Source organism: Centruroides vittatus, unplaced genomic scaffold, assembly GCF_030686945.1.
Source record: "Centruroides vittatus isolate TY-2023 unplaced genomic scaffold, ASM3068694v2 scaffold_324, whole genome shotgun sequence".
In the NCBI taxonomy this organism is placed as follows: domain Eukaryota; kingdom Metazoa; phylum Arthropoda; class Arachnida; order Scorpiones; family Buthidae; genus Centruroides; species Centruroides vittatus.
In genome coordinates, this window is record NW_027122701.1 from 3526267 (window position 1) to 3538949 (window position 12683).

The following is a 12683-nucleotide window of genomic DNA, read 5'->3' on the forward strand; positions in this document are numbered from 1 at the left end:
GATGTCGAAGAAGACATACCAGAGGACACAAACGATCCAACATATCGACCCAACAACAGAGTCCTGTTATCAGAAAGCAAAGTCATAATCCCGAACAGTTACGAGGAAGCAATGAACCTACCGAGCAAGGACAAATGGATTGAAGCCATGCAAAAAGAGATGCAATCATTAAAGGCTCACAATGTATGGGAAACTGTAACCCTACCAGAGGGAATAAAACCGTTAAAATGCAAATGGGTATACAACATCAAGCTCGACCCCTTGACCTCATGCACAAAATACAAGGCCAGACTAGTAGCCACGGGATGCTCCCAAAAGTACGGAATTGACTTCCACGAGACGTTCTCACCCGTTATGAAAGCGGATAGTCTTAGAGGACTTTTGATATACGCTGCTATGCACAACTATGACGTCAACCACCTAGACATAGAAACGGCATATCTGTACGGAAGGTTAGACGAAACAATATATATGGAACAACCCAAGGGATACGTAGAAAATACGAAAATCCAAAGGCAAGTATGCAAATTGAATCAAGCCATATATGGATTAAAGCAGAGTGGCCGAATCTGGTATCAAACACTCAACAAATATCTAATAGAGATCGGCGCAAAGAACTTTCAAACTGACAAGTGTGTGTACATCTATAAACTAGGCACTAGAAAAGTTATCCTGGGAATACATGTAGATGATATAATAACTATATCTACTGACAGGAAGATCTTACAGGAACTACTAGAAAAACTACGAAGAAAATTCAAGGTCAAAGAAAGTCCAGACACGAAGAATATTCTAGGCATGGAAATAATAAAAGGAAAAGGAGAGGTAGTAATCAAACAACAAAATTACGTAAAGTGCATACTAGAGAAATACTCAATGCAAGACTGCAAGCCAAGAAGTACCCCACTTGATCCAGACGTTAAACTGGAAAAATATAACGACTCAAAACCGTGCGATCAGAAGTTATACCAAGAAATGCTAGGCTCGTTGATGTTCCTGGCAACGCGCACGAGACCCGATATAGCGTGTGCAGTAACCCTGCTCTCAAAATATACCAAAGATCCAAGAAACATTCACCTGACTGCATTAAAGGGCGTACTCAGATATCTAAACGGAACACAATCGACGGGACTGCGCTTCACACCAGACAGACTAGATGTCAAGGGCCTCTCTGACGCCAGCTGGAGAACCCCCCCAGAAAAGAGTATAACGGGATACGTATACTCGATAGGAAAGAACATATTAAGTTGGACTTCGAAGCAGCAACCCGTTACCCCTCTTTCGACTTGCGACGCCGAACTATACGCTTTAGGAAGCTGCGCCAAAAAAGGGATTTGGATTAAATTCTTTCTGGAAGAACTGTTTGGGAAATTGGGAATAATCCAATTGCTATGTGACAACCAATCTGCGATCTCCATAGCAAAGTCAGGCTACACGAGTAACAACTCAAACCATTTAATTAGACTGGCGTCATATCTAAGTCAACAGATAGAAGGAGGAACATTTCAACTTAAACATATAAAGACCGAAGAAAACGTAGCCGACGCCTTCACAAAACCGTTAAGCCGACCGAAGTTAAATCTGTTCGTCAAAGACAATTTTTTGTATATGTGAACGCCGCACCCAATCCATGGCCAAATTAGGCAGGGAATCTGTCGTGGCTATAATTTGGCTATAGGAGGGCGGCGGGCACATCTCTGCGCTGAGAGGGCGCTTTTGTACCATTGACCCACGAGGTGTGCTTGTTACCTTTCATGTAGAGCTGGTGAATTCTTTATAGTTGACAATAAAGTTGTTATGTTGTTAAACGACTAGATTAATTGAGAATATAGATATCCTAGCATGCGACATTAACGTAACAATTAATTCTAAAAATGGAAGATGTTTTTGAATCTCACGAATACTGACATCTTCATAATCAACAACATTGTCTTCTTTTAAATCTACTATAATTGATTAATCATCAAATACATCAATAGTTTTTCCCACTGTGAAAGAATTATCTCAATCTCAATAAATAATAAATCTCAGTAACATGGTGTACATCACAAAGGTTGTTCTGTAATCACACACTTCATGATCATCACAAACAGCTCTCTTAAAAGTTTTTACCTTAGCATTCCATCAGCTACTCACAATCATTTCATATGACAGTTTTATGTTAATGATGATGAATTGGTTTTCGATTTTATTTCATTTTATATCAATGTTTGTAATCACCCTTAGCACTATGCAAGAATGGTATTTTCTCTTAAAGTTCTTGATTATTCACATTTCCAAAGGCTGAAGTACTGATGTAATGTTGGGGTAAAAATGGCACAACTCAGCATTCCTTAATGCCAAATAATCATTGTGATCCCTACAACTGTCAATCAGCAATGCAGTTTTTTTTATTTCCTTATCCAAGAAAAGAAAAACTGAAACTGGAAACAGTTCAAAATATCAATCAGACAACCTTTTCTCTTTCCAGCAATATTTAATGCTTAGACCAGGGGTTTCCAATCTTTTTTATACTGCGACTCCCTTTACAGGCTGTAATTTTTTTGCAATGCCCCTCTAAAAGAAGATACCTGCGTGTAGCTTTAGCAGACATTAAAATTACTTTATTATTCAAAGAAAGCTCCAAAGAATATAGAATCTTAATAATAATTATTTATTAGAAAACATAACAGTACAATTAATGAGAAGGATGAGCTTGCTTTTCTGAGCATAACTTCTCAAATTGGGGCTGAAGTTTTGAAATGGCTACTCTAATTTCTTTTTCTAAATATATTTGCGACCTGTATTTCAACTTGATTACTGCAACTGCAGAAAAGCCAGTTTCACACAAGTACGACGTAGCAAACGGTAAAAGAACCTTTAAAGCTGTAGTACTGATAGTAGGATATTCTTGGGATATATTGCTCCAAAATTCAAATAGTTTTTCTTTATCAAATTGTAGTTTTAGGCTCATATCAGAAGATAGTTCTAACAGCTGTTCTTCATTGACTGTTGAAAGTGTAGATGGGGTGGGGTCGATTGGAATGGGTCTCTATTCCAATCGTATTGATCTAGATTCTTTGAAAAATATGTATCAAAATAGGTGGTTAATGTTAATAAGTGTTGGATAAATATCAATTGCAAACTTGGCTCCAGATTTTGAATAAATTTTTCTTGCAGAAAGCCATTTAAAACAGGAAAACAGTCAGTATTTCCTTGCTCTTCTTCTATTTTTCTTTTCCACAACAGCAACTTCTTTTTAAACGCTGCAATTTTATCAGCCAGTTGCAGTATATGCGTTTTGTTTCCCTGCAACGATTTATTAAGGACATTTAATTTCTCAAATATGTCGCAAAGATACACCAGTTTTATTAAGAAGTCAGTATCTTTAAACTTTTCTGCGTCACAATGTGATTCGATCAATAAATACGTGTACAACTCATTTTTTAATTCATATACATGAGAAAGTATGTTATTTCTCAACAACCAATGAGAGTTACAGTAATAAAGTAAAGATTTATGCTCGGCACCCAAATTTTTACAAAGCTTATGGAAAAATCTTGCCTTTACAAGTCTTGTTTTTATTAAGTTTACCACTTTAATAATTATATCCATCACAAGATTTAATTTGAGTGAAATATTTTTTGTAGCCAGGGCCTCCCTATGTATGACGCAATGTGTCCATTTTGCATTTGGAGCCTTGGTTTTAATGAGAGCTTGAAGTCCTTCATACTACCCTGACATTGTGCAACCTCCATCCAAAAACACACCAACACAGTTATCCCATTGAATGTTATTTTCTTCCATGTATGAATCTATAATCGCAAACAAATCACTAGCCTTCCCAGTATCAGTCATTTCTTTGCTAAATAACAATCCTCACATACATTTGTTTCTTCCATGCACTGCACGTAACGTATTAATTGAGCGTCATTATTACTGTCTGTTGCTTCATCCCGTTGAATGGCAAATAAACCAGAAAGTTTTTCCAGGATTTGCTCATTAATGTCTTCAGCTATGTCATGAATGCGACAACTAATCGTATTGTTAGAAAGAGGAATACAGTATTTTTAATTTCTTTAGCCGCCGATTCTCCAATCATTGCTGATACCATATCAATCGCTGCAGGTAAAATAAGATCTTCAGCAATCGTCTGTGGTTTTTTGCATTTGGCAATATGGTGAACGACCTTGTAAGAGGCGAGCAGTGCTTTGGAGAGAATAGATGCTCTGGAAAACAAGGATGTCAACTGATTTTTCAGTTCTCGCAATGTTCTTAGAAAAAAATCTCACGGTTTTCCTTGTAAATTACTGTGAGTTGTTTCTAAATGACGTTTCAATTTATTAGGAAGCATACTTTTGGCTGCCAGCACCTTATGACAAACAACACGTTGGGATAATTCCACATTTCCTTTGCTAACATAGGTAAATCCAAAATCTAAATATTGGTCATCATATTTTCTGTACTTTTTTCGTAGTTTTACAGTTTTCTTTGTACTCTTTCCTGAGTCTTCGACAGGTTTTCTATTTATTTGAATAAAGTTATCCATTTTACGATGCGTAAATTAAATACAACACACTTGAAATCAAAACACTGATTTATCAATGTTTAAAATCGACGAAAACAAAAGACTGAACAAAAGAACGGGAAAATGGAGGGCGGGGTGATGAGACGCATGCACCGCACACTCACTCATTACGTCGCGTGCAGGCGACCTGTGGGTATCGTCTGTAACTCCCTATAATAGCGCTGCGACGCCCTGGGGCGTCGCAGCGCACAGTTTGGGAAGCCCTGGCTTAGACAGATGTTTTCAGACTGATTTACAGTCCAACTTCAGGTCTACATTCACCTAATGTACAGTACATTGCATTCCAGTTTTGGAAAATTGGAATGTTGTAATATTTTTATTTTTGATGTAAATAGATTTGTCAATATAAGTGAATAAACCAAATTTGAATTTTTATATTACTTTTATTATACTGTCACAGAATTCCCTAAAGTAGTGGTGTCAAGGAAAAAGTGGATATCCTGTGCACAACACCCTGCAAGCGTAAGTCCTCTGAAGTACTTCATATAGGCAAGGCATAGCATACCAAGAACACTCACCTACCTACTCTTTCATCCTGGGGTCTGCTGAAATCATGCATCACATCCATACTTGACAACCTTGTGCCATTTCTGTCTTTCCATACATACCTCTTGCTTCTTCCACATTCATAATTCTTTTCACATACTCTTCGTGCCTTTTTTCACTCAGAATGTCTCTATTTCAGACACTCATCCACTTGCTCAGCCCATCTTTTCCTTGGACTTCCATGCCCTCTCTTTCTCCCCACATAATAGTACAACTTACACATCTCATCTTTCAATATTCTCTCCACATGACCAAACCAATGCAGATATCCTTGATGCACTCCCTCAGTTGCATTCTCTTTCACACTACACTGCAACAACACATCCTTATTACTCACCAGGGCCCTTAGTCTCGAGTTTTTTGTGTTGTACTCGAACTGACGTCATTGAACTCATTCGTGTTACCATGACTCACATAATCGGTAGTCTCGAGTTAGACCCTTCGAGCAAACTTGAAAGACGAGCGGAAGTAGGTCATATTCACTTGTTTACGTGTGTCGTTAAGCATGATGGGATTATTTACAATCCATCTGGGTTTGCAACTATAATGATTCAACCAATCAACTTAACTGTAACAAGTTGTAAAAGAATCAACGTAAATTGAGCAGCTCACTTGCCAAATCGATTAACTTCACAAAACAAAAAGAATAAAAATTGATAATATAAATTATTTTTTAAAATTCCCTTTAAACTTTCAATTTAAATAAACATTGCAGAATATATTTTTATATTGTTATCATTCAACCATCTTCTAGCCTGGTTAATGCACAATTCTTTATCTTGCCTCCTGGAGCATTTTTCAGTTTTGAATGCCGTCTTCCATCTGTAATAGTCCTTATCCACTTCACACATTCCTGTAATTCATATTTTTATATATCGTTATTAAAGCATAGCTTTAATATAACGATATATAAAATTAGTTACGTGAAAAATTTGAAAATAATGACGATTATATTACGGATTTACAAATAGAGTTTTCGATTTGTCCTATAAACGGCTCAATTATTAAAGAATTGTTTTAGCCCTTGATTTAATTAAATTAATTAAATACCTACTAATGTGGGGTAGATAATAAGGACTTATCACACCAGTGATAATAAGCGCACATATTCAGGTATCAATGTAGTAATATACAGTTAATAAAACAAAAGGGGTGTACGTACATTAAAACTCAATTAGATGAAAAATTAATATGAAATAATCAAAATGCATTTCGGACTATCGAAATAGTCCCTGTTCAGTTGATATTAATATAAAAAGGTTATAATACTTAAAATTATACAAATTGCTATAAAGTTTTGATCAGTGAACATTAAATGGATGCAGAGGAGACTCTTAATAATTTATATTACCGTATTATTAAAAATAATAATAATAATATAAATTATATTAAATAATTGGTCGAAAAATTCTTTGCCTTCTTATATAATGTCTTTCAGCTCTTTCTAATGCTTCAATTGCGATCAGAACAGCATATTCGTCAGTCATTTTCACTTTCGTGTAGCGATCTCATATGCTTGACTCAACGTGAGTAGTAACTCACATGGTGAGATGGAAAAGCACAGGAGTTATAACTCGAGACTACCGATTTGATGTCAGTGTGTGAGATGGTACCACATGACACGTTCAACACGTTGGGAGTTGTAACACGAAAAACTCGAGACTAAGGCCCCGGATCTCTCCTTGTCACATCACATATACACCTCAGCTGCAATCACTCTGCTCTTAAGCTTTGTTTCCTACATCCACACTTTACAACCATACAACAGTGTCAGAAGGACCCCACTCTTGTACATACATAATCATGCTGGTCTTCTTCAGAAACAAATTCTTACAAATCAATTACTCCGTGCTCCCAACCACTTTCATACAAGCATTCCCTCATTTTCCAATCTCTCTATCTATTCTGCCATTCCTCTCAAAGGTGCTCCCAAGTAAACAAACTCCTTTACCTGCACTATTGTCACACTGTTCAGCTGTATCTTGCATTCATTCATTTGCTCAGCTCTATCACATACAACCACCTTCATTTTCTCTCCATTTATTCTCAATGCCTATTTTTTGCAGCACACATTCAACCTGTTGAAGTTGAATGAGTGCTTTGTGTCCATCAAAACTTTGCCCCTCAACACAATTTGAATTGTATTGCAATATAATGGACAATATCAAATTGTATGAGGTATAAAGTGAGAATGAAAATTAGGTAAAATATCTTACTTTATTGCCATCATTTACCTTAAAGATATAGCTGTTTATGTAATTAAATGACAGCAAACAAAATGCCAATCAACCAATCATATTATTGGGCTATAATGTTATAGCCCAATAATATGGCTGATCATTTGGCATTCACTCAGTTATTTTACACAGAATTTATTAAGTTAAAATTCAAACATTAACCACACCAAAATAGAAAACTTAAAATGCCATGATATTTTTAATTTTCAAATGTTTTTGATTGTTTTTATCAACCTTCTTCAGGCTAAATGCCAATCAAATGAAGATCAACAAAAAATGACAGAAAACATTCTAAAGTTGAAAATATCACTGCATTTTAAGATTTCTATCATGGTGTGGTTATTTAATACAGATGTGACGGACAAATGGACAAAGGGGTTCAATCAACTTTTTTCGATTGTTTCCCCTCCACCATTTTATCAAAAGATCTGTTGAAAACCATAAAAATTATTTCCCAAGAACTTGCTTCCTCGTTAAGGATGATCCATCTAGTTAGGCGTGTATCACCCAGAACTTTTAGAAGTAATTCACGTATTGGACACCCGACCCTTAACAACGAGATCCTGACCTCATGGAAAAAACCCAAGTGGAAAAATAATATGAGGGAATGATGACAAATCCAGGCAGTCGTCGTTTGGTTAGCCACTGCGAGCCCAACGCTGGAAAAAAAACTTCCCGCAACCTTCCGATCTACGTCCTGCATTACCCCACCTAGAAGACCGGGAATTGATACCATGGAAATATTACCGTGTGGATTGTTTTATACTGTGACCTGTTTTATGCTGTGGATTGTGTGCCTCTGTGGAATATACTGTCTAGGATCGTGGATACCCGGCTGCTCAAGGAACTCTAACATCTCCTCAACCAAGGTATTTATCAACTCGCGGATTGTTTGTAAACTCTCTCTCTCCGTATATCTAAGAATACGTTAAGGTTAGCCATGCATTGTGCTGTAATCTTTTATAAATTTTTATTAAATTTAGTCTTGTTACTTAGCCAGTATCCCGAGTGACTTACTTCCTCGATTCTCCTACCTCCACCTCCACAACGAACGTATCCGCTCACTCGTGATCGCTCGCGTGACGTAAGAACCCTCCGTCGCGATTTCCAAGTCCTGAAAGACTTGGTGGTGTCACATCCTGACGAGGGGTCAAAGAGACTCCGACCCTCCGGTCACACAAGTGCAGTATCCAAAGAAATTCAACAATATCAAAAGTACATTTTAATAACTTTTTTTAATAAATAAAACTAAAAGTAGGCAAAACAAAACATGATAATTTCATCTAATACTAAACATTTATTCATTTATCATCTACATATTAACTAAAATATAATTCATGAGCAATGAATATATAAACACTTATATTATTGGATAACTATTAGATCATTTACTAATTGATTAAACATATCAGAATTATTAAAAATGAATTTAGATTAAAATCCAACATTGCTGTTCATTGGTTTTCAAGTAAATGGTTCATTTGATGTTATGACCTCTAATAATATACAACTTAATGAATTTATGCATTGATACACTACATCCCTGAATGTTAAATAGGATTTCTATATCAACTTAATATATTTGAGTTAGGTAATACAGTAGAAACAATTTTATTAAGAAAATAAAACTATCATAGATGAGAGTAAAATCTAAATACAGTGAAGCATCAAAAATCCTAATTCAGCTGTTAAAAAATAGGAACTAGTTACACATGTAGTATATTTCAAATTCTGGACAAATTGAAAATCCAGATCGAGTCCTGGATTTTCAATGCTTCACTATATATGCAAACAATAAAGTCATCTTTATTAAAATTATTTAAAATGTTTTATTTATATATTTAAACTCACTTAAGAAATTTGTTTTACTAAGTTTATAAATATAATAAGCAATTATTTGTTTTATTATATTTATAAACTTAGTAAAACAAATTTCTTAAGTGAGTTTAAATATATAAATAAAACATTTTTTTTCAAAACTTATATTTTGAAACAAAAATCAATATATATATTTTGAAAATTTATTTATTGAAACATATCCTTTAAAAATCTAAAATTATTATTATTAAAACTACTCAATGGAATAAATGCTTATTAATTTGAAAATCTTAGCATTGTATCAATGTATATTTCATAGTAATTTATATTGTTTGCCAATGTCTTGTACTTATTAAATAGTTCTCAAATGGTGGGAGATTCTACTATTCAAAACAAAAACTGGTAAATTTAAATGTTGCCATTTTATTTAAGGAAGTGACGTAATTAGTTGAATAAATGTTATTACTATCACAACTAACAGATTATTTTGATTGTCATTATAATTGTATTTAATAATGTAAGCATATAATGAAAAACTTTTATGATAATGTAAAGGTGCAAGTTTCTTATAAAATAATAACTATATGTAAGTTACCTGATAAAAAAAATAATAATTTAATGCTTTTTTTAAATAAGAGAATATTGATGGAAACATTATATAGTATATGCATATATATAATAAGTATCACTATTAATAAATTAAAGCTATCTTGAAAGGTAATTATAATTTAATCATTTTATCTGTAACAGGGACAATGTTCTTCAATGTACAGTACTTCAATGTTAACTATACAAATTTTTCAAAATCAAAAATATAAAAATCTAATTAAGTAGACATCCAGAAATAAACTGCATTCTGATTCATAATATGAAATAATTTTTAGATGCTAAACAAAACAGAATTTATTATTACTTTTGCAATATTTATAACAGAACATAAAAATTGATATAAATTGAAACTATTTCTAAATAAAATAAAATAATAAAATTATAATCATTAATCTTTAAACATATCTTTTAAAATTAAATTTTGAATTTAGAAAAATTTATAAAAATTCAAACTATCCAAAAATGTATGAAAGTAAATGAAAGAAGTTATCTAGATATGCAATGCATATACCTGTATGTCAAAATAGTGATTTAATTGTCACAGATATTCAAACTGCCAACTTTTGGTAACAGGTATTACATATATCTGAATCTAATCTAATTCTTTAAATATTCATGTAACAATAATGAAATCATCTGTAAGAATTACACATTTTTCCCATTTCAAATTTTTCAATACTTTGCCTACTATATCATAAAAAATTATATTATTCTAACAACATTATTTAACAAAAAATGATTATATTCATAGCAAATTCACCAAAAATCCCAGATAACACTCAAAAAAATTTTCTGATTTTTCATCCCACTCACAATAATGATCTTCAAATTCATAATCCTGTTGTTTGCTCACATTATTTGTTTCTGAAATTTTATTAGTGTAAATATCCTCAAATTCAAATGAATGAATAGAGTCTCCATAAAACATTTTATGGAATAAAATTTTTGCACTACCATAAAAAATAAGTAAATAATAATAAGAGAAAGTAGAAGTTCCATAAAAGAGGATAAACCCCAAGAAATTTAAGACGTTGCACTTAATTACTTCAAAAAAAATGATATGCACAAAATCATGTTTAGTTAGGAATCAAATAACTAAATGGTGAGATCATATATAATAATAATACTAATATTTGTGAATTTAAACTAAAATAGGATGAAAGTAATGTGATTCAATAGCCATACAAATGTATATCACCAAATAAAAAGCATTCCTTAAAATACGAGAAATGAAACTTTAATTAAACATCTGTTCATATATGTGACTGTATCGTTAATTTTCCTAATCCAACAGGAAAAAGGAAATGCGATTACAGTATCATCTTTACTGTAATTCATAACAATTTGGTAAATGTAAATAGAACAACGAGGAAGATTTTCTATTACTAGATGTGTTTAATGATATATTTGAATTTTTCATTTATTTTTCGGCTATTACATTTTAGTTTAGATTAATTATATTAAAGCACGATTACGCCCCTGTTCGATCGCGACTTATCAAAGTCAGCCAATGACCCCGACTCCCATTTCGGTCTCGTGCGCCAAGACCTCCCTTTGAAGAATCCTCACCTCTTCCAACGATCCGATTGTCTGTCGACATTGTGGCATTTTCGAAACAAATGTCGACGTCGTCGGCGAGTTATAATCTTCTCTTGTCTCCTCCACGAACTCGGCCACGCTCATTAAGCCAGGCATGGCTGAGTTTTTGGTGGAAAACTTATCCAAAGAAAGCGAAATTACTCCTTCTTCGACTACTACTAGTTAATCGTTTGACTGCTTCTCCTCATCTCACTCTACTAGCGATGCCGAATTCCGACTTTAAGCCAAAATATCGCCATATACAATTTAATTCTCTGAAATTATTTTTTAATTTTTTACTTGTTCCTAAAAATTTACAAAATATAAAAATTCAAAATTAAATTTTGATATTAAATTTGAACCATACTGTTCAAAACTTTAAATTTCCGAATATTCTGTTCAATTCAATTCTGTTAATTTTCAAATATATTTTTAGTTTATCTTTTAATCTATACCAGACATGGGCAAATGCGGTTCTTTTTGAGTTACATGCGGCTCTTGATGAAAGTGTTAATTTCTGTTTCTTCTTATTAATTTTACAATTTTATTTTTATAATTTTGTGAAAATATGTATAAAAAAATTCAATATTTGTTTTATATTATATTTATATTATATAATAAAATCGCACGCCTTACCATACTATCCGCCACGACAGTACAGAACTGCGGCTCCCATAAATTTTGCAAAACCTACATTTTGGCTCCCACTGAACTCTTGCTTGCCCACCCCTGATCTATACAATGGTACCGCGTACTTCGAACGTCTCTAATTTCGAACGCTTCAAAGTTCGAGCGCTAATTTTGACAAAAATTCGTCTCGGAGTTCAAACTATGCTTCAAAGTTCAAACTTCGTACGCAGTGAAAAAATGCACTCGAAGCGTAAACACAATCTATTGTGTGCCCAAATCGTTTCTCGTTCTTGCCCTTGCGTTACGCTCACAGGATTTTGTGCTTTTTGCGCTTTATTTTTTATTATATATATAATACATATACGTGTGTGTTTTTCTCGTCGCGATTTTTAACAATTTCTTCCTGCAATTATTCGCCCAAGCTTTTGGGCGCCTCGTACGTTTTGAATGCAGTGTTGTTCCACCTAGTACCTTTTTACTTGTCCCAGTACCAAGATACACAACACCATTTTCCTAATACCATTCATGAAATCCTAATACCTTTCCTTTCAATTTAGTACTTTTCAAAAAATTCATTTTTATTGTATATTTTTATACTCTACTTTGGCAGTAAACAGAATTTTTGAGCTCTAACCTCTAACAGTTCCAATGCTAAACAATTGATAATGTTCAAGGTGATCATTAGAGGTGATTGAACA

At 33.5% G+C, this 12683-nt stretch overlaps 1 protein-coding gene across 2 annotated transcripts in view; it reads right to left on the reverse strand.

The window, feature by feature from the left end:
- Window positions 1–11602, reverse strand: part of Asap (ArfGAP domain of ASAP) — a 186342-nt gene extending 174740 nt beyond the window's left edge. The window contains exon 1 of one of the 2 annotated variants that reach the window (XM_067286018.1): window positions 11347–11602. In XM_067286018.1, the coding sequence (XP_067142119.1) occupies window positions 11347–11472 (126 nt within the window). In that variant the 5' untranslated portion in view covers window positions 11473–11602. The remainder of the gene's footprint in view (window positions 1–11346) is intronic. The other variant, XM_067286019.1, reaches the window with a different exon arrangement.
- Window positions 11603–12683: the final 1081 nt, after the last annotated feature.